Raw genomic sequence first — 23,460 nt, 5'->3', positions numbered from 1 at the left:
TTGGATGCAGGCAAAGATGCAGGCATTTCCTATACCCTTAATTCCTCATATAAATAGATTTGACAATTGCATTTGAAACCAAGTATAAAGTACCATTTCAATATTGTATTTCAATAAATGACTGAATGCTGCATTGCACCGTCTTCTTTACGGTTGCTTCGCAGCTGCTGCTTAATATCCCTACTGAGGGACAGCCAGCCTACATCGTGAAAGAGATCCTAGACTACTATGAAGAGAAGACCAGCAGTAATACCTCATTGACTGGGAGGGCTATGGACCGGAGGAGAGGTACTGGGACAGCCCGGGATGTTCGTGACCCACTACGTTGCCAAAAGTATCAGACAATCAGACAAGGTCCATGCCCCAGGAGGAGACCTAGGAAGGGCCCTGCTCCTGGAGTGAGTTTTTTGTGGGGTGTTGATTACTACTCCCAGAACTCAGAGTTGCCTACAAACATGGCCACCCAATTATCTCAATTTATCATCTTGCCTAGTGCAATGGCCGTCATGGCATCCATTTTGCCTTGCTCTCTGTCGGTGTACTCTTAAAACCAACTGCTACAAAATAAGTCATACCCATACAGTTGGAACAAATAAACCTCACACTTTTACAGCAAATGATGTAGAGCTCATCAAAAGAAGAACAGGTTTGTGTGGACTAAGAGATTATACACTATTTGGCCAAAAGTATTTGGGCCTTGTTGAAGTATGTCCTTGTTGAATATCCAATTCCAAAACCATGGTCTTGATGGTCAATATGGAGTAGGTCCCCCTTTGCTGCTATAACGGTCTCCACTCTTCTGGGAAGACAATTTTGGAATATGGCTGTGAGGAATTATGTCTTTATGCACTTCATTTTGTGCACAGGGTCATTGTCATGAGAGAACAGGTTTGGGCCCCTTCGTTCCAGTGAAGGAAAATGTTAATTCTATAGCATACACAGACATTCTTCACACTTACCAACTTTATGACTACATTTTGGGGATGGCCCAAATGTGGGTGAGAGAGTAAGGTGTTATGACATACTTTTGGCCGAGATATTGAGATTTCCATAAACAGCTGTATAACGACAATTTGTTGTGTGCCATGACACAAAGATGCCAAGTAAAAAGTTTTTTTAATTTTTTTTTTTAAATTGTGGTTTTCCAATGCCAATACCTAGAGCTTAACCACTCAAAATAATAATAAAAAATTTTTTAAAAACAGTCAAGCAACCAACTTTACAATTATTGGACCACTTGAGACCGACTGGCCCTCTATCCACCACATCTACTTCAATCAAAAGGTGAGGTTCTTTATCAAAAGGAACCAGGCAGAGATTCCTAACCCCCAGCTTGCTGTTAACCTATTTGTTTAGTCAGGATTTTTGTTACAGCGTTTCAATTAAATATAGTTGCATGTCTGGCATGCCACAAATACGCTCATCAAAATCATGGATATAGAGGTTTATGGCAAACTAGGATGTTTGATGCTTGTATTTTATCATAAGTGTAACTTTATTTGTGAATTTAATATAGAAGGTCAATGAAGCAGGACACACCTAAATCATTGTTTTAAAGAACAGTCCATATATTGATCCATATGATTTTGGATTATTTAAATTGTACTCTTCGGTCACAGTACATTTAAATTCTCACTGTAATCTACAGTATTTATTTGTGCTTTTCCCACTAATGGAATATTCGGTGAGGCAAAATCAAAAATGTATTAAGAATAACTCCTAGATGGAAAATACGAACAAGCATGCTATTGTCTGACAAGTATGTTCTTTATTGTATGGAATATGTACAATGTCAATGTCTATGTCTATTGACAAACTATATGACCTCAGTGAAAAACTGATCAACTCAAATCCACTAAACCATAATGCATAATGTAATACTAAGAACATAGACTTACCACCAATGCGAACTGAATCAGGGGCTAAAGAAGCATTAAAAGGAATATGATACAATGGTAATATGGTTGCACTGTACACAGTTATGTTTGCTTTTGTCTTCCCACTACCCCTGTGTTCTGTAAACTATGGAAAGGTTTGGCATAAAGGAACCTCTACCTGTCTGAAAAGATACAGCTGTAGAGTCTTCATCAACAGTTTTGGAGCATACAGCTGTACATAGTGCAAAGAAGGTAGAGGGACTTGATAGATAAAAAAAAAAAGTGGAGAAGAAGAGGTCCAATCTATTCAAGCCAACTTTGAAGATAGCTAATTGCCCCCTCCAACTGACATTTGGCTGCTTCTTCCACTTTTCTCAGAGGATGCTAACACGCTCAGTCAGTCCCTGCATACAAGCATCGTCAATGTCCTTCTGCTCGTCATCATAGGCAGTCGATGCAGGTACCAGGTGAGCTGGGTAAGGCAGTGTGTGCTCCTGAGCGAACCTCTGCCAGCGAGCATCATCACTTTCATGGGTTATATAACGTTCACCAAGCTTTGATTCCAGTTCTCGCAGGTCCAGCCATGTCTGATAGTCCTTAAAAGACAGAATGAGAAAGAAAAATGGAGTGTGAAAAATGGCAGATGGGGTAAGAGAGAAAGACTGATTTAGAGGCAATGACGGTAAATAGAAATCAAAATATGTATGGAGTGTGTCAGCTTTGTTCTTCGCTGGAAATGTATTTTGCAGTAAAACCTTCTGTTTTCTAATTTATTACTTTTCCTGTTTCCTTGCCATTTTCATATTTCTTTAATCCAGTTCTTGATTCCAGTAATCCTGCACTTCTCTGCATGTGTCTAATGTTACCTGTAAATAGACATGACTCAGGCTCTTGTCCACACTATAGCGTTTTCTCAACTTCACTTGAAGCAGGTTATTGATGAGATCAATAGCTACGGGAAAAAAAGGAGAGATGACACATTTAATTTGTATTGTTCTGTGCTTCTGATTTCTCCTCTCATTGCGCATTTTCTACAGTTCTACAATTTCAACAGCCAGGTACTTGTTCTCAGCTTTCAATCATGTTTTAATAACGTGATTCGTATAATTGCTATTAAAAGCAATACGAAGAGCAGACATGATGTAGGTACAGTAATCACTGAAATGCATTGGTGTTCTGTTCTTATTTATCTGACAAAGGCAAAAACTGGTACTACTATCAAGAAATATACCTTCTGTAGAGATTTGCCTCCAGGGGTTTGGTGGGTACATGAAAGCAGCATTGTGGATCTGGTCATTGATATCTTCATCCTCATTAAAGGGAAAGGTCCCGCTCAAGCTGACATACATAATGACTCCAACAGACCACATATCCAGAGAACGGTTGTACCCCTGGTTCAGCAGCACCTCTGGAGCCAAGTAAGCAGGTGTTCCCACCACAGAGCGCCTAAAAGACTTCTCCCCAATGATCCGCGCAAAACCAAAATCACACAGCTTCACCTGGGAAGGAGTTTCAAAGAAACACATGATTTAAAAAAAAAAAGAGAGAAATATTAAAAGTAGAATAATAAAAGGTGCTTAACTTAATCTACCACTGATAAATGCCTCCTCAGAGGCCATATGATTGTGCCATGGAGCTCATGGCTGGCACCACATCACCTCATAACCGCATCTCCCTAGTCTGCCACACAGAATAAAGCTATGGAGTACATCGAGGAAGCACTCAAATAAGGCTAGATTTGACCCTCCACATCACATGCATCTGCTGGATTATACTTTGTGGGAAAAAAGGGGGGCAGACCATGCACTGACTATAGAGGACTGAACCCTCTACCGCTGAGTTAGGCTTAGGGTTAGGGTTGTCACACTGGTTCAGAGAGAAACCTAAGCTTTACCCTCTGGCATTAATTTCAAGGAAACTCTCACCTGGAGAAAGGAATGATGACACTGGGAACAGACAACTGCTCAAGGTCAAACTAGCCCTAGAGCAGTGGAACCACTGGCTGGAGGGTGCTGAGCAACCATTTATCATCTACACCAACCACAAAAACCTTGAGTACCTCAAAACAGCCAAACATTTAAACTCACAGCAGGAAACATGAGCTCTCTTCTTTGCCAGATTCCGGTTCAATCTCTGTTGCAGACCTGGCTCAAAGAACACTAAGGCAGACTCCCCGTCATGCCTTCACCCTGCACTCCCCAAAGAAACTGGAAAACAACAAATATTTCCCAGTCTTGCTTTGTGGGTGCATTCTCATGGGACATTTATCAGGAAACAGCCCAAACCTGACCACAGGCTCTTGACCACAAAGACATTTGCACCACACAAGGCTGAAGAAAACTGACCCACCATTACATGGGACCATTCAATATATAATGCAAAGAACCAATGAGGTAACTTACATGCTGGAATTGCCACCTCACTGCTGCCTAGCCCCTGAAACCTCTATGAGAAAGTGTCCCTCTAACAACACCTCTAGACATCCTGTCATGTCAATCCTGGACTCAGTGACAAATTCCGTATCCCAGATTATACCATTATAACATGGATGCCCAGAATGACAATCCCCAGAAAAATGCTTCAATTCCACATTCAACATCACCTGGCTTCTAATCAAGCACACCTGCACTCTATAAATATGACTCCATAACCACACATGATCTGAAGTATCACTCAGTGTACATGCCTGATGTACCAAGTTTTTGTTTACTGTGTTCGATATCCTGTTCTTGATATTTATATTTTGGTTTCTTGAGTCTGGAGTAGCTCTTTTCCATGTGTTTGATGATTGCCTGATTATCTGCCTGTTCTGACCATGTTTTTGCCACATCCATCCATCCATCCATCTTCTATACCGCTTTATCCTTTTCAGGGTCACGGGGAAACCTGGAGCCTATCCCAGGGAGCATCGGGCACAAGGCGGGGTACACCCTGTGATTTGGATTTATTTGCCTGTCTGCTTTAAATCAAGCATTACCTGTAACTGCAGCCATCTCTGCCACCTGACATACTGTTGGGATCTCTTTGAATGCTGTTGCTAATGTGCAACATATCTAATATGAAACAAACATCACTATGGTAATATAAAGCCATAACTTTGAGAAACCTTCTCATAATTTTAAACTACTTTAAATACTGAAACATAATTGTGAGACACTTTATTAAAATAATGGATTGATTTTGTCTTTAATTGGCCGAAACAAACTATACCTTAGCTATAGAAGCTATACCATTATAGCTTAAATACATTTACATGTCCTTTAGCTGTACTAATTTCAACACCATTCCTCAGGTGACTTTCAAAATACTTTGAGTGTTTTAAATTCCTGTGTTTGCATTAACACCACCCGGCACTTTTAACTGTATATTCATTAAGCCAAACACGCAAAAAAAAATGCATGTACTTTGATCATTTGAAAGACTTCATCAGCCGAGACCCTGTTAGCACATATTGCGTTTGCTATCAAGTTTGCATGTGTTTTTACACACAAAAAACTTTAATAAATCTGAACATAATAATTCATTAACAGCGGATTTGGTTAGGACTCTAATAGCTATTGTAAAGATCAACACTGTGGAATACACTTTAAAATCAAGAAACCAGTCATATACTTATTTATTAGTCATGACTTATCAAATTGACAGAAGAAAACAAATGTTAACTATGAACTCTCACTGTACTTTTATTGTTAAGTGTTATGGTTTGCGTTTGCTATGAGGTCATTACCTGTGGGAATGGATCAGCTGAAGACAGCAGCACATTCTCAGGTTTCAAGTCACAATGCACAATATTCTTGAAGTGGAGGTGCCTTAGGGCAGCCAAGATCTGCAGTACGATAAAGAGAACGAGAAAGAGAGGGAAAAACCACAAGAGAAAAGTATATGTTCATTTATCAAATGATTCAATTTTATACCTGTATACAACAAGAAGTATAGCAAGGCAGATGCAAGTCCACACTCGTTAAGTATTAATCCATCAAGTATGAATCTGAACACACCTGTGTACATTTAGATTAAGATGTCTGGTATCAATTTTGAGTCATTACACACATACAACCACATTCTGAACGAATACTTAAAGTAGATCATGAATATGATAGTCAGCTGTAATGGTTTGTATATACTCTACACGTAACGAATTTCTGACCTGTGTGATCAGAAACTTTGTGAGCCTCTCAGGTAGCCGTCCATTCTCACTTGAGAGGATCATCTCTAGCATGTCTCCATGAAGCTTCTCCATAACAACAAACACTTTTTCAGGAGTTTCAAACATACACTCCAGATTCACTATGCCCAGATGACGCAGACTCTGGAAAAGAAGAGATATGAGAAAAGGTCAGGAGAGTGAGAAAGGAAATAAACAAAGGCCCTTATTATGTGGTGACATAAAAGGTGAACATTCTCAAAACCAGCTTGTAAGAAATATGAGCAGACTTTTAAACCATTTCGGCACTACCGTTGGTAATGCAAATGCAATTCTTGACCAAAGTGGCTAAAACACATGACTGTTGCAGTGGAATTTCACACCCCCATAATGCACTTCCCCTGAATGGCTACCTGGAGTATGGCCACCTCGTTCCTCAATTGGCTCTCCTGTTTAGTTGGAAAGCGAAGCTTGTCGATTACCTTGATAGCCACATCTCTTCCAGATTTTCTGTGCTTTCCTGTTTAATAAACAAGGAATGTATAAATGATGAATGAAAGGGAATTTATAACAATCTGAAAATGAGATGGTATACTCAATCACATTTTGGTAAAACTTTCTTTAAACTTTTGAATATACATACCACCATACACCACTCCAAACTGGCCAGAACCCAGAACCTCATCAGCGAAAATCTGATAAATCATGCCAATATCCTACAGAAAATATCAGCACCATCATTACCATTACTTTCCTCATCACTGTTCACATCAGCATCAAAACCCTTAATATTCCTAATCAGAACGTTGCTCTTAATTGTGCACACTTACCACATTCTCCTGAATCTGACTGTTGGACACTGAAATACTGACTGATGCCTGTCCTGAGAAACATTTTGCAATTAAGCACTGAAGCTTTCAACCACAAAGAAAACTGATCGATTCAGAGATCGTATCCTTACTGTGAGGGGTGCTGCCTTCAGATGGTGGATTGTCTTGGAAGATGACTGGCATAAGGGCCTGACGTATGGCGTTTTCCCAAGCTCTGGCAACTTCCTGTCCCACTCCACTAATGGGTCCTACACTATTTGATGAGGTGGGAACTGTCATGCTAGGTAATTGGGAGGGGTTCGAATCCTCACCCACAAAGTATCGAATGGTACCAGTCACAATCTCAAAGCAGTGTGGGCTGGCACCACTGGGCACCAGATTGAAATCACTCGCTGGGCATACTTCAAGAATTTCAGAAAGAGGTATTTCCTGGAAAGACAAAATACATGAACTGTCAGTGAAGTCATATTTCACATCAATCTACAGTCACACGCAAACTCATTAGCACCCTTTATGAAAATAGAATATAATTATATTATTCAGGACTAAGTTGTGACGTTCATGTACAGTATAACAATGGAATAAGATGCATAACGAATCACAGTTAAAAGTCTTCATGATATTACTCTCACTCACTTAGAGTAGCTGCTTTGCTCTGGGTCAGAGTTGCAGAGGATCCAGAACTACGTATTGTTTATCATATACACAGTGGTTAGCTGGCATCTATGGCTATACCCTATTAGTGAACCACTTGTTCTGTGTTTACAGAAAGTTTACACAATTCTGCACAAATGCTCAGTTGGACAAAACAACAACAACAACAACAACAACAACAAAATACTGCATATTTGTTTATCAGCCTACAGTTGAGGCCAAAATTGTATACACACTTACGCTAAAGATATTCAATCTCAGTTTTTCACAACTCTACACATTTCAGTTCTTTTGGCAAGTGCATCTTCTCTTTTCATGTCAGGTAATTTTATAACAATCAATTAGAGACAGATTTATTTAAGATATAATTCACTATATCAAAATTCCACTGGGTCAAAGCTTTACATACATCTAGTTCACTGTCTATGTAAAGAGTCTGGAAGATTCCAGAAATGAATGTAATGACTTTTAGAAGATTGTGTCATCATTAGGAGTTAACTGGGAGTGCGCCTGCACCTGTATTTAAGGTTCAGTATCTTTTTACCCTTGAAAGCATGGGAAAGACAACTTCAAACAGTCCAAACAACTCAGCCAAGAACTCAACAAAAAAAAATGTTGTGGACCTCCACGAGTCTTAGGAGAAATTTCCAAACAACTGCAGGTATCACAATCATTTAACTTTGCACAGTTTCAAGAGCTAGCTCCCTCCTGGACAAAGGCACAATAAAGAAAGTTGGCTGTTGAGAACAACGGTTTCTACTAAATGTACTTCCTGATTTGTAAAAATGTAAGATTTCCCAAAACCCTGCCATTCCATACACTGAAATTGTCAGATGTCATTGTAGCCGTGCAACCACAGGATTCATGACTGTTTGATCTGCACAGTGTATACCTTCATGATCCAAATGCTCTGAAACACCTATTTTTTTCTGAGGTTTTTTCAGGGATTTGCCTCACAGGGACAGGCATTGTAGTTCACTTCAGGCCCTCTCTAGCACTGAGGATATTCACAACATGCATGCAAGAGCAACCATGTTCTATGAACTGCAGATAACCACTAGGGTTCCTTTAGGACACATGCAATGTAAATCAGTGTCCAATCACATCCCTATGAGCTGTAATCAGGGGGCATGGCTGTAATCGGAGGACAGATGAAAAGTAATTTTCTAACCAGCACTGCCCTCCATATAAATCACTTTAATGCATCTTATAAGCTTTATTGTTTCTTATTCCTACGGTATTAATGCCTTAATCATATGGCTTCTCAGATTTATTACCAAAACATAAGAAGAGAAACAAAATGTTTACAGGTCACAGTAGGACACTAGGAGTTATGTTATCAAATTTCTTATTTTCGTCTCACACGTACACTGCTTAAACAGTGGGAATGAGTAACATCACCGCCTACTCATATTAAGATACAAAAACAGTAGCAAAAACTTTTTTTTAAGTTTGTAAAATTCTTACCTTGTAGTATTTATTGGTGGTGTCATTATGGAAAAGGATGATGCATTTGCAGTCTAGGCGCCAGTAGTGTCGCTTCCTCTGTTGGGGGTGAAAGGTCAGGGATCATAGGTCAACAAGGAGTCAATGTTAGTGAGGAAGAGAGCTGCACCACCCCACAGAGAGGAGGAGAGATACATGGAGAGGAAGATAAGCTGGAAATATATGTGAGGAGAAGAGAAAGCAAGAAGCATAGATTGAAGGAGAGACTATGGAAAAAATTTTTTTTTTTTTTTGCAAGATCTGTTTAATATATCTATGTAAACATTTTTCATTCACCAATGTGTGTTTAACCTTTGTTCACCTGGTTAAAGAACACGTCCAGCAGTAATTCTCGTGAAGACTAGACGATAGCTAAAAAACGCACGCCAATTACTTGTGTGGCATCTAATACATCTCATCAGATGATAAGAGTACACGTGAACACCCATCAATTAAAAAAAAATAATAATAAAATGCAAAGAAAAAAATGTAATGCAAAAGAGTGCAGAGCAGAATCTCAGGTAAGTGTAAAGGCTGAGTTGTTTGTGTCTTTTAATGCAGATAAAGGATGTGAAATAAAGAAATAATAATTCACTGAAAAACAAGAACAAATAATTGATCTATATTGTTCCATCTAGGCAATTAATACAATATTGACAAAGTAATAACCTTGCCATTTATTTATGGAAATCATATCAAGTCATAATTTCTTTCATTTCAAGCATTTTCTGTCACACAGAAATAATGTTAATTTGCCTCATATTTGGTAATGAAATGTACTGTCCTTAATTTTTCTTATTTGTTTCAGTGCAGAGGGAATTATTTGTATGAACTAGAAAAGCAGTGTACCAGGGTGTCCTTGTTGCTGTAGTGCACCATCCAGCCTTCCTTGATAGCTTTACTGGAGCGGCGTGTGGTGTGTCTCACTGACTGTACCACTCTCATGAGGGGAATATTAGCACTGAGGAGATCAGAACACATACTTAATCAATGTTTTTAAACGAAAGAGCGCGAGTGAGCGAGATAGTGTGTGTCTGACCTCTGGTCTCCACCGGCTCCATCCTGACTGTTGTCAGGGGAGAAGGAGCCAGGGATGCTGCAGGCCTCATCTGATTCATCCATCAGTGAAGTTCTTTCTGAATCCAAATATTCATTACTGTAATCCATCGGTACTTCTGTGTCTGCAGCTGGACTAAACATATCTGTGAGAAAGAGAAAGAAGGAAAAGATAGATGGACATGGGAAAAACCACACAATGAAAATTCAGAATGGATTCAGATACAAAACTTGCTAGGAATACCTGAACACCTGGTCATTCATGCAAATATCCAATCAGCTAAGCAGGTGGCACAAGCATAATGCGTAAGACCACACAGTTATTGTTACATTCAGTTACCTGTTTGTACCTCAGCTGGCTTGACTGTGGTCAAAATGCAAATTAACGCCTGTGCACTGTGCCTGACGTAAATAAACTCATGTCTATGAATGATTCAGAAGCACATTATGTGTTGTGCTGGGAGGGGCGTAAGTAGAAATATACTTTGGTAGAATGAGGAAATATGCTAAATAAAATCATGATCTGGACATTTATGCTTCAGGGGTTTCCTCCCTCAGTCCAAAGACATGTGTTGTAGGCTGATTTGCATTTCCAAATTGTCCGTAGTGTGTGAACGTATTTTGTGTGAATGTGTGTGCGATTGTGCCCTTCAATGGCTTGGCACCCATCCAGGGTGTCCCCCGCCTTGTGCCCCGAGTCCCCGTGGATATTCTCTAGGCCCCCCGTGACCCTGTGCAGGATAAGCGGTATGGAAGATGGATAGATGTTAATAATAGGGGAAAGTTACACATTATATTATAAATCCTGACCTACTTTTCTTCTGCAGTAAACTCCAGCAGGCTACTTCACCGGGTCTCACCTCCATATCTCTGTGCTTATACTACAGCTATCTGGCTAATAGCTTTCAAAGAGAAACGGCATCACAATTTGATAATCCTGTTTCTCATCACAACAGCCGTTATCTTATAAAATGTAATCTAAACAATGAAATCCATTCATAAACTTTTTTTTATTTAAATCAGCATAAATTTTTTTTATTACCTAACACAAATTTTTATGGTTTCTGTTGGCCCTTCTTTTTCTAGGAACATCTGATACTAATTTCAAAGCCTACATAGAATATGTTAAAAGTTTTTAAAATAGACTTTGGGGGGAAAAAAGGAAACTGAAGTCCAGATTGGATTTCACATAGAAATACAGAGATGAGCCACAAAAGTTCTGGAACCAAGATGAACCTCTAACAAACTGATGGAAGGCCAAAGTGTGGAGAAATAAAGGATCTGCTCATGATCCAAAACATACAAGCTCATCTGTGAAACATGGTGGAGGTAGCGTCATGGCTTGGGCTTGCATGGCTGCTTCTGAAACAGGCTCACTGTAGTCTATAGAAACATTCTGTCTGCCAATTTACAGAGAAATGCATCTAATCTAATCAGGAGGAACTTCATCATGCAGCAAGACAGCGCTCCAAAACACACTGCCAACTCAACAAAGAACTTTATCCAGGAGAAGCAAAAGTGGAAGGTTTTAGACTGGCCAAGTCAATCACCAGACCTTAACCCAACTGAGGAGCATTTCACCTCCTGAAGAGGAGACTGAAGGGAGTGCTTCCCAAATTTATAGTAGATTTCTGGCAGCATGTCCTGTGAACTTTCCTGATCTTTATAGCATGTAAGAAACCTAATAACTAAAGTACATCTGGCAAAAAGTATTATTAGATGGCTATTGTTGTCAACTGCCTAAATACCTTAACAGTTTCTTACAGAAAACCTTTTGGATCATGTTTTCCTCTATTAATATATATATATATATATATATATATATATATATATATATATATATATATATATATATATATATATATATATATATAAAAATCCAGTGGGCCTGAATCTGTGCTTATTTCTATGCAGCTTTGATGAAGAGTCCATGTGCATGTTTTATTACCTCCAATAGTTTCCCCAAGACAGTCATTGGGCACTTTGTATGCACACCTCTTGTGGCAGTTGAATTTGCAGTCTGAATGAGGAGAAATACATGTTATCATGTATGTTAATATGTTATCAATAAAATATAATACAATTAAATTAGTGATCAAGTAATTTAAGTAGTATAGTATACATATTACATAATGCAGTACCCAACAAAATAAAATAATAAAAAAAAGACTGACTAATGCCAAAGACAGTTGTCTTTTTGTGAATTTTAGCCTAAAGTAGTTGTAACATCAAACTTTCATCTGTATGTTGAGTTGGGTTTTGAAGGATAACTGACCAAGCAATGGTCAACTGGATTTAATACTGCTGCAAGCTCTAGCTTGTACTGAAATTCATGGCCAGAATTGCAGAATTGACACTGGTGTGTATTGAAATGCATCCATTTTAAGAAGCATTTCAAGGCACACCAAACTACATTAGAGGGGCGTGGCCCTGCCTTTGTTTGCCATGTCAACTCAAATTTTTTGTTGTCTCACACATAAAAAGGCTCCAGAAACATGTCTTTGCCTTAGGTAGTTCTACTTTATAATTCATCAGAGTAACTATAGCTACATGTAAAAGCAAAAATCATGGTGAAGCTGATTAAGATTGGCACAACCACATCCAATGCTAATTAAGTCCACATTATAGCTGTTGAAGTTAGGAGGATGAAGATCTAATTAATTAAGTCCTTCAAATTTCAAGTGACCCCAATCATCATTTGAAACCAGACTCTCAGACCTTTGCACTGCAGTCCTTGGCGGAAAAGGCCCCGAAGCAGTCTTTTGCAGTACTGGCAGACGGTGGGCCGTGTGTAGGAGTGCACTGCAAATGTGTGTGGCACCTTTACTTTACTCATTAGTATCTTGTCCAGGTGGACAGGTCGGCCTGTGTAGAACCGCCGGGCCTCACTGGGAGTTCGGGGCTGCATAACAATTAGAGAAAAATAGAAGAAAAAATAAGAGGTTTACTGTTTGGTGTTAATAGATGAACTAATAAATATATGAGCATGTCAGTTAATTAAAAACAGGAGCTTATTCTATAACGTCTTCTAGAAGACTAGATCTTTGCTTATTATCCTGCAATAACCAGTGTTTGAAGGCAATAACAAATAAAAACAATTATGTCTTAAGTACTGCAATCAAAAACATTTTTTCAGTCATTACTTTTTAATTAATACTTAGCCATTTATGTTATGCAATTCTGTTAAAAAATAAAATAAAATAAAGCTTTATGTACCTTTAAGGTAACTTGTGAAGTAACTCCAAGTGAGTTACATTTTGGGTCTGAGTACATAATGAGTATAAACAAATGATATTGTAAATAGGGAAATACCATTAAGAGCAGGTTACAGTGTCTCATATTACAAAATATTTAAATATATCACAAAATACACTTGCCTGCTTCTGATCAAAAGTGACCACATATTTTAAGTATCCTCCAACAGCATCAGCTACCACCACCATACTTGGAATTTATTTATTTATTTATTTTAACAGAATTTTGCAGCTGAAGCTCTGCCATGTAAATAGGCTAAACAAATTTAAAACTTAAATAATGCTCTCTTACAGTGTACTGTATGTCATAAAGTAACCCTGATGGTGACTACATTCAGTTTTATGCAAAACATAAGCTTGAACATACAGTGCTATGAAAAAGTTTTTGCCCTTTCTGATTTCAGATCCTCATACAATGTAATATAAGACAAGCAGAACATGAGGAAACACAAAACACAGTTTATAAACTAGTTTTTCACATCACTGTGGAGGAATTCTGGCCCACTCTTCTTTACAGAGTTGCTTTAATGCAGCCGCATGGGAGGGCTTTCAAGCATGAACTGGCTCTTTAAGGTCCTGCCACAGCATCTCAATGGGGTAGAAGTCAGAACTTTGACTAGGTCACTCCAAAACCTTAATTTTGTTTCTTTTCAGTCATTCAGAGGTGGACTTCTTCTTGTGCTTTGGATCATTGTCTTACTGCTTAACCCAATTGTACTTGGGCTTGAGATTTAGGCTTTTCTGGTAAAGAGCCAAATTCATGGTCATTTATGGAAAGTTGCTGAGGCCCTGGAGTAGCGAAACATCCCCACACCATCACACTACCACCACCATGTTTGACTGTTGGTATGATGTTCTAATTGTGGGATCTTGTGTTCTCTTTATGCCAGATGAAACGGACCTTCTGTTAGGAATTTTCTGGGAAGATTCACAACTCTTCCAAGTTTTCTCCATTTGAAGATAATGGCTATCACTGTAGTTTACTGAAGTCCCAGACCTTTGTAACCCTTTACCCTGCTTCACTTTTGCTAGAAAGATTCTATTTAAATGATGTTTAGATTCAATAGGGCAGTAATCAAGCCTTGGTCTGTGTAATTGAATCCAGTTATCAAATAAATATGGTTAATCGTTTGATTAAGTAACTAAGGGGCAATTGCTTTTTTCACACAGGGCCTGTTGGTGGTGGAAAACTTTTTTCCATCAATGAATGACATGGTCATTTAAAAACTGCATTTTGTGTTGACTCGGGTTTAAATTTTGTTTTGAAGATATTTAATATGTGTGATAAACACTGTATGCAAAACAGAAAGAAAATCAGGAAGGGGGGCAATACTTTTCCACAGCACTGTAGCTCAGACTGGGCATGTGGACGGGTGTGAGCTTTACCATCTGTGTGTGTGAGCGGATCAGATTTGTTTCCTCAGAGGTTATACTGGTGCTTATACTACAGAGGGATTCAGTGGTGGACAGACGCAGAGACTGGCTGCTGCTGAGAGATGTGGTTGACAGCCGTCTCTTCCTCGCCCCACTGCAGTTATTGGGAATGCTGAAAGCACAGCGTTTATGGTAGTTCAGCCCACAACCTGAAGGGGGAGGTAGCCATCACAAATAAGAGAACTATTAATAACAACAAAGCACTGCAAATGCTTTAACGGCATACCTAACACAAATAACATCGTATTGCTCATCTAGAATGGAAATATTTGGAATTCATTCATTTTTATCCAGCTTCAAGTCTTCCTACAGATGAGTAGCTCTCACCATCACATTTGAGTCCTTGCCTCACTAGGCCAAAAAGCATCTCTCCACAGTGGTCACAGAAGGCAGGGGCACGGTATGAGTGCACATTCAGAGCATGTGGACGAATCTGGAAATCTTCAAAGGTAGCAGCCGCTGCAGAAAAATACACAATAGAAATGTTTCAGAAAACTAAAACATTACTGGATATATATGTGTGTGTGTGTGTGTGTGTATTATATATATATATATACACACACACACCTCAATTCATAGTTAATAATAGAGAAACAAACAGAAATTCATTTAAAAAAAAAAAAAAACAAACAAACAAAAAAAAAACAAGTGGATTTGCTTTATTAGTTTTGCTGCACAGCACAGTGGGATGCATTACTGCATATCCAGGGTCCCCGGTTACTGTGCCTGTTCTCCTGGTGTCCACATGGGTTTAATCTGGGTTCTCTGGTCTCCTCCCACCTACCAAAAACATGCTAGCAGGTGGATTATCTATGGTAAGTTGTGTTGTGTGAGTGTGTGTGTGCATGGGGCCCTGTGATGTACTAGCATCTCATCTAGGGTGTGTCCCCATTTCATGCCTAGTGTTCCCACGTGAGATTACACACACACACACACACACACACACACACCCTCTAAAAGTTTACACACACCTAAAAGTTTCTTATGTTTTTCACTAAGCCATAATATTTCTTAGAATGGAAGATGATGATCTATTGGAGGGTCACGTTAGTCCCAAGCTATTATATTATTAGGCTACTACACAATATAAACAAGAATTACTACATACGTTCTTACATCTTTTCTTATACAGGAGCCAAACCTACTGAAGGACCTTAGTTGAGCAGTGGAGTGTCAATAGGTTAATGAAAAAGAAATGTCCATGTGTTATTCAGCTTGTGTTATTCATTTGCTTCCAGTCTAAAGAATAATTTCTGCGTGTTTGTTCAGGAATCACACTGAAACTTTGTCTAAAACACTAAAATGTACTGTATATTGCCTATATTGTCTTTCGCACCATACAGGTGGCTGTGAAGAGTAAATTATACTTAATGATTTAACCACACTAACCATTTATTAAGGTTTACCAATAAATTAATGATGCATTGATTTTATCATTTTAAAAAACTGTGGATAGAATGTTTGAAACATTGTAAGTTAAAACTGTTATGGTAAATAAAGTGAAAACAGTTATTGTTAATGCTAAATAACTCGCATATTAACATTACAAAAGTATGCATTGTTTGTAAATAAAAGTAAAATACAACTGAGAAGTAATTATACCCCCGCATTTTGTGATAGATATGCCTGCTCATTCTGCTGTGCTTGCTCTTACTCTTATTGGCAGCCCATGCTCTAAACGTGCTCTTTCACACAGAGCTGGTCACAACAGACGTCAAGATGCCACAGTTCAAGATTTTAATTTACAAGCCCAATTCCAGAAAAGTTGGGCTGCTGTGTAAAATGTAAATCAAACCAGAATGCAATGATTTGCGAAACCAATATGTTATTCACAATAGAACATTGAAAACATATCAAATGTTGAAACTGAGGAAACATACCATTTTAAGGAAAAAAATTAGGTCATTTTTATTCAATGGCCGCAACACGTCTCAAAAAAGTTGGGACGGGGGCAACAAAAGGCTGGAAATGTACGTGTTACTAGAAACAGCTGGAGGTTGATTGGCAAACAGGTCAGTAACAATTCTTTTGGGAGTGGGCAGGGGTGGGATTACAAAAATCTTGCACACACCTCTTTAATTCATGCAAAGTGATATCAGTGTTAACCGTCCCTTAAAGCAAAATAAAATAAAAAAGACCTTTCTGTAGTCTTGTGCAGTTTACTGTAGAATTTGCTTCATTTAGTCTGAAATCTTTAGCCTTCTTTCTTTGCCGTGCATCTGTGTGCATCTTGTTTCCGTCTGCCTCAATGTTTTTCCACTACATTGACTAGTAAAGAAAACATACTTTGAAAAAATATAGCAGCAAGCGAAAAAAAATGAAGGAAAAATGCAGTGTAAGTGTACATACACATATCTAAACACTTGATATGCTTTTTTGATTCAATCTTTCATCTTCAGAATACTTTTGGGAGGTGGGAGGAAACTGTGAAACTAAGAGGAAACCCACAAAGAGACGAGGAGAATATGCACAAGCATTAACCCAGACTCAGGACTGAACTGTGGACCCTGGAGCTCATAGGTGGCAACATCACTGTGCTGCTCAGGTCACATTAATTAGGCTAAATTGAAAACATTAATATTGTTTCCAATATTTTTTGAGTTGATGTTCTGTAATTTCTTACATTATGTTATCTGTCATTAAAAATTCTTTATTGTTTGTCTCTTGAGGATAGAACAAGTGAAAGGTACAATTACTCACCAGACAGCACCACCTCCACAAGATCACCCTCCTGGATATCAGCTGCAGTCTTGACCAACTGAAGGATGTTATTAGTGCTTGTGTCATGCTTGAAAAGAAGGATTTTGTCATAGATCCCATAGAAACCACATTCAGGGAACTGCCAGAGAGAGAGAGAGAGAGAGAGAGAGAGAGAGAGATAGAGGAAAAACAGAAACAGAGAGAGAGAGAGAGAGAGAGAGAGAGAGAGAGAGAGAGAGAGAGAGGGAGGAAAAACAGAAACAGAGAGAGAAAGAGCGAGAGAGAAACAAAAAACAGAGAGAGAGAGAGGCAGACAGAGAGAAACAGTGAGAGAAAAATTAAAAACAGAGAGAGACAAAGAGAGAGAAAGAGAGAGAGAGAAAGAAAGAGAGAGAGAAAGAGAGAGAAAAAGAAAGAGATTAACATCACTGACATTATCATAATCTGTGTTGTGGAAATGTTACTCAAGAGCTGAGAATAGCAAGGGTCTTTTGTGTCTGCCTTAATGAAAAATAAAATACAGTGAAAAAACCACTTAGTTAAATTATGTTTAATTTCATTAAATGCACTTTTGTTTTCTAGTAACCTTTCTTGCATATTAATGAATATACACTAGTGCCATTCAGGATTCAATTCTGGGGACAAAAGCATAGCATAGAAGCAGCGGTTAGACCTCGTCTCACCTATCCACTAATTCTCAGGACGAATTGGCCAGATTTTCAGACATTGTTTGGGGCAATGTTTGTGAATGGGTTCTGCTGTAGCGAGATGCAGTGTGGGACATGCACAACATTGGCTGGGAAGGCTTTGCTGAGGCCGTCGTCATCAGCTGCATGTCCGGGAGTCACGGAGGGTGGGGAGGACTTCTCCCATCCACCCTTTGCAGGGATTATTCTCAGGGAATTCCCCTTGGAGCCGTCACATAACAAAACCCTGAGGCATGTGCCTTCAACCAAGTGAAACTAATTGACGTCTAGCAAATCCAGCCAAATGTTGCGTTATCCCACTCATTTTCCCATTATTAAGGATACGATATATCAAATGACGCAGGACATTCAAAATAAAGAAAAGACTATAAAATTGTTAGTACAGAGGAGCATTTTCCTGCAGCTCATCATAATCCTATGGCCAGGCCTTTATTGCAGGATAAGACACTAAAACGTCTCATGGCCCATTTATTTTTGCTAAGCCTTTGTGTAGATGTACGCAGGTGGTGAATCCTCCAGCCATCCCAAAAAGCACAACTGCACCCCCTCCCATTGATTGAGATCTCCATAGAAAGAATTGGTATGGACCTCGTCGGGTCATTAGAACAGACTGAACTGCAGGGCATTGCTTATGTTAGTTCTACTGGCTTATGCAATGTGATACCTGGAAGTCATGCCAAAAATGTTTACATAAAAGAGAGTCTTTCCATTATAAGAGAGAACAACGCTTGACTGTGACTGTAGGTAGACTGATCAGCTTTTATGGAATTTGTAAAAGGTATACACATGGTCCCATAACAGTATTATTAACTCAGATTTGATTACCACTTTTGTTTGAGGTCATTAGCAATAATTCATTCATATGGAACATGTGCTTATAATAGTTTTGAAAGAAAATTGTCAAAAGCAGCATTGCAGTGGCCTGGCATTGCACCCAGAAATTAATTTTGCTTCATGCTCAGTGTTCCTGAGATAGGATCTGGATTCACCACAAACCTGACTACGATTAGCAGTTACTGAAGAATAAATAATGGGCCACCAGCAGTTCAGTTAAAGAGAAGTTGATTCCATGCTTCAATTCGAAAGTAAATACAGTACCGTAAATACCTTTCTCTAAAGATGTCATATCACAGCAAACCACTGACTACATTTCCCATCCTGCACTGCGGTCTACAAACATGGCCGCCATGGACTGCAATTCCCAGAACACTCACTTTCATTCTAATCGCACACCTGCATCCAATTCACAGCACTCACTACCACAGTATAAAGAGACTGTTTGTACACAACTTCGCGAAGTATTGAGTGATCTTGCTTCTTTTTTCTCGTCCTCGATTCTTGCCTTGCCTTGCCTAGTTTATGCCTTTTTGTCAATTGCCTGTTTCTTGACCTCGCTATTGTCTCATGTTTTGGATTTGTCTGCCTGTCTCTCTCTAAATAAACTCTTATCTGTACTTGCATCCGTCCTAATCGCCATTAAGTGGATGACGTGACAAAAGATAACAGGTGGAAGATTTCTCATGTAGAATGGAGAAGAGAACAACCCTTCAGAAGCCCACACTGACACCTCCTGACTTCTGAAAAGGTGTGTCAAAAAATGCAAGTTTACCTTTCCCACTAGTCTTCTAAGTCAGTGCAAGGAATATTGCTTTGGTTTTTAGTTATTTTACACACAGCCTCAGATTCCTGTTCTTGGCTGACAGGAGTGCAACCCAATGTTCAACCCACCTCAAGGTTCGATGTTTTGTGAATACTGAGATACTTTTCTGCTCACCACACTTGTAAAGAGTGATTATGAGTTACTATATCCTTCCGTGCAGCTCCAACCAATCTGGCCATTTTCCTCTGACCTCTCTCATCAGCGAGGAGTTTCCACCTATAGAACGGTCACTCGCTCAATATTTTTCGCACCATACTGCGTAAACTCTAGAGACTGTTCAGTGTGTGTGAAAATCCCAGAAGATCAACAGTTTCTGAAATACTCAAACCAGCCCATCTGAAATAAACAACCATGCCACAGTTAAAGTCAAAGAGATCACATTTTCTTCATTCTGATGTTTGTTGGGAATATTAACTGAAGCTCTTGACCTGCATCTGCATGATTTGATGCACTGCGCTGCTGCCACATGATTGGCTGATTAGATAACTGCATCAATGTGCAGGTGTTCCTAATAAAAGGACGATGAGTATATATACTATAAAGTAGATTTCTACCATCCAGGCAATCTAGCAAGCATACATATAATTAACTAAACAAAGCAAACACCCTTAGGGTGGAGCTACATGGTGAAGATAACAATTTTAATACTATTTAACTAAAAATATATGCTCTTAAAAAAAGAGGTGATCGGCTACACAAATAATCTCTCGACCAAAAGAGATATGTCCAACCCTGGTCTGTCTTCTAAACAAATTCTGTACAACCAAACAACAAACAACTCATGTCTGTCTGTCTGCCTGTCTGCCTGTCTCTCTGCACCATTACACAATTCTAATACAGTTTGATATTCTATCCAGTCACTTAGCCTGATTGCACATGCATTGTATTCTCATGCCAGCGTTCCTATGCATGTTTGCACAGTAGGCAAACAATAGACACTGTTGTAATCATATCTGTGCCTCCAGAGGATTTGCCTGGAAACAGTACAGCACAGTTTCTAAGGGTGCTTTGTGTCATTGAGGATTGGATTTCTCATACAGTCTTTCTTGGGAGGCTGCACCTGTTAAAATTGTGATGAATTATAAAGGCCCTCCCCTTTCTCCTTTTTGTTCTCTTATCTTCTGTTCTTTTGGCCTCAACTTTACTCCTCTAATTCGCGTGGGTGTCCCCAACATTTTCTTTTACGGCTTTAACGACAAGACGTGAGGATTTTTACCAACCACCGTCATACTAGTGTGTCGTGTCAAAATGATGCTAGCGACACAGAGCACTGTTTATGCGATGACAAAGTAGTTTGTATAAGATTATATAGTTATTAGCCAGTGTAAAACCAGCAACGCAGACATCTACTTTGGCAGGTGGTATACCACAAAGAATTGTTAACTATTAAGGTACAAGGAAAAAAAAAACCCCAACACATTTCATGCACTTCCAGCAAGATACTCCTTTTGAGCACAGGATGAGGTGACCAAAAATACTGCCAATGCTAATACTGTCCAAGCATATTTGAGAGATCTACTCCCACACTGTATTGTCAGTGAAGTCTCTATTCTTGTTTGGACTCCCTGCAGTGATAAAATCTGTGCGTACTTCCCTTTCTTAACAACGCTGTTGATGTGGGCAAGCAAGCTCATGACATAAGCAGAGGTCACACCTTCTATCTCTGAGAGATACCTGCTTACTAAGCCACACAAGGCTGTATCTGGAGATTGGAAAATTGACAAAGAGGTGGTTCAGCTAATATGGAACACCTACAGCAGGGCAGAAGTCAATATGTATGTAAACAGACAGACAATTCACTGTCCGGTGTGGCTTACAGACAGGACAGAGACAGTAGTTCTGGTCCAGGAGGCAAATCTAAGCCTGCATGCTTTTCTATCACTGTCACTGACTACGTTTACATGGACAGCAGTAATCTAATTATTGACCTTATTCTGAATAAGACAATATTCTGATTAAGGTGTTTACGTGAGTCGCTTTTAGAATATTCCTTTCATGTTCATGTTTTACATATTATAGATCATAGATCGATTAACATCACACGTCATTACGTCATTACATGCCGACCGACGTTCCCTCCAGAATTTCACGTATCGACATACAGTTCGTCTTCGTTATGGAACCGTATACAGTTCTGGGTGTTTCATTTTTAATTTTATGAAAGCTTCAAGTGCGGTTAATTATTTGTCATGCTGTACGTGCTAATAGACGACTGCTTGAAGCCACGGGCTGCGTCCGAATCCGCGTACTTACCTACTGTATAGTAGCGCAGATACATGTATTTCACCTACTACATGGTAGGTAAGTATGCGGTTTCGGACATGGCCGTGCTCTCTTGTTTGCCGTCAAACGGTTGAGCACTGCCGTGTGTGTACGTGTCCTGTCGCAAAATGCGGTGAAAACTCCTACACGACGTTAATAGTGTGATTAAGGTGTGTACGTGTCTGTAATACATGTCGATAATGTGACTAAAACAGGAATACTCCACACGTCTTAATTCCATTTGTGTTTACTTCGAGTATGACTTTAGTCGGATTAAGGTAATAGAAAAATTGCTGTTTACATGGTGGTTTCTTAATCAGAGTATCGTCTTATTCGGGATAATATCAGATTATTGTTGTCCATGTAAACGTACTGACTGTGATGGATGACACTGCAGCACACCTGACAGACTACACAGGTAGCATTAATGCTGAACAGACCATGGCTCAACCCTGATGTTAATGATGAGCACTCCACACACACTACCTGAGACCAAGCACACTAGCATGTTCACAAAAGGTCAGACACACTCTTAGGGCTCTACAGTGCGACCATTTCACTCGCATTTGCGACTTTGTGCGACTGTGAATAAATATTTATTCGCACCGGTGCGAGTGACCTGTTCAGAGTTGTATAATACAATCGGAATAAAAACTACAGGAAGTCCAAAATGCACAGCAGTTACTTTCGCACTGCTTTTCATCATCTCAGTCAACTGAACAAGTGTGTAAATACTGTAAAGAAGCCATTATGATGAAGAGTAACATTGAACATCATCTGTGTCTCTCAACTTCACGATCTCACAAACTGCCATCTTTTATTGATCCCGCAAAATGACCTGAACCTGCGACTGTGAACTGCTCGTGTAGACACAGCGGCGTCAGGCGGAGTAAATTAATAATAATGATAACACTACAAGATGGGTTTAATTCAAACTTCTTTATTTAATAATTCATCACCAATCATAATCAAGAGTAGCAACTGTTCAGTCTGTAAACATACAGAACACTGCCGCTCTCCTTCACTCTCTTCACTAACTCTAATAGACAGCGCATTCACTTCATTTAAACTCACGGTTGCCAGATATCACGAGAAAAGTCAACTCCAGTTTCCATGTTGTGAATTAATCCCCCAAAACACAATATTATCAGCAGACATGGCAACAATGTACTGGGGGAACCCATCTAAAACTGATAAACAAACACAAAAAAAAAACTTATAAAATGTAAAGACAGGAAATGTGCTTAGTTATAAACAAATCATTTCATGTAAAAAAAAATAAAAATATGTTATAATAAATTCATAAAATGAGAAATGAAATAATGTTTAATTACTATTCGCATTTAATCTCAATTTGAACATCTTAGTTCGCTATTTCCTTAGAAGACTATTAGTCT

The 23,460-nt window shown here is 39.0% G+C and overlaps 1 protein-coding gene across 1 annotated transcript in view; it reads right to left on the bottom strand.

The window, feature by feature from the left end:
- Positions 1 to 762: 762 nt before the first annotated feature.
- prkd2 (protein kinase D2) overlaps positions 763 to 23,460 on the bottom strand; it is a 34,028-nt gene continuing 11,330 nt past the window's right edge. The window contains exons 2-18 of the mRNA XM_053647829.1: positions 17,435 to 17,573; positions 15,062 to 15,193; positions 14,687 to 14,883; positions 12,765 to 12,948; positions 11,995 to 12,066; positions 10,030 to 10,192; positions 9,840 to 9,951; positions 8,973 to 9,050; positions 6,983 to 7,280; positions 6,852 to 6,904; positions 6,665 to 6,737; positions 6,435 to 6,541; positions 6,025 to 6,186; positions 5,605 to 5,703; positions 3,109 to 3,376; positions 2,744 to 2,829; positions 763 to 2,473 (exon numbers count right to left, since the gene is read on the bottom strand). Of these exons, the coding sequence (XP_053503804.1) occupies positions 2,252 to 2,473; positions 2,744 to 2,829; positions 3,109 to 3,376; positions 5,605 to 5,703; positions 6,025 to 6,186; positions 6,435 to 6,541; positions 6,665 to 6,737; positions 6,852 to 6,904; positions 6,983 to 7,280; positions 8,973 to 9,050; positions 9,840 to 9,951; positions 10,030 to 10,192; positions 11,995 to 12,066; positions 12,765 to 12,948; positions 14,687 to 14,883; positions 15,062 to 15,193; positions 17,435 to 17,573 (2,445 nt within the window). The 3' untranslated portion in view covers positions 763 to 2,251. The remainder of the gene's footprint in view (positions 2,474 to 2,743; positions 2,830 to 3,108; positions 3,377 to 5,604; positions 5,704 to 6,024; positions 6,187 to 6,434; positions 6,542 to 6,664; positions 6,738 to 6,851; positions 6,905 to 6,982; positions 7,281 to 8,972; positions 9,051 to 9,839; positions 9,952 to 10,029; positions 10,193 to 11,994; positions 12,067 to 12,764; positions 12,949 to 14,686; positions 14,884 to 15,061; positions 15,194 to 17,434; positions 17,574 to 23,460) is intronic.

Source organism: Ictalurus furcatus, chromosome 17, assembly GCF_023375685.1.
Source record: "Ictalurus furcatus strain D&B chromosome 17, Billie_1.0, whole genome shotgun sequence".
In the NCBI taxonomy this organism is placed as follows: domain Eukaryota; kingdom Metazoa; phylum Chordata; class Actinopteri; order Siluriformes; family Ictaluridae; genus Ictalurus; species Ictalurus furcatus.
The sequence above is the reverse complement of the archived record's forward strand: the minus strand, read 5'-3'. Positions and strand labels throughout refer to the sequence as shown.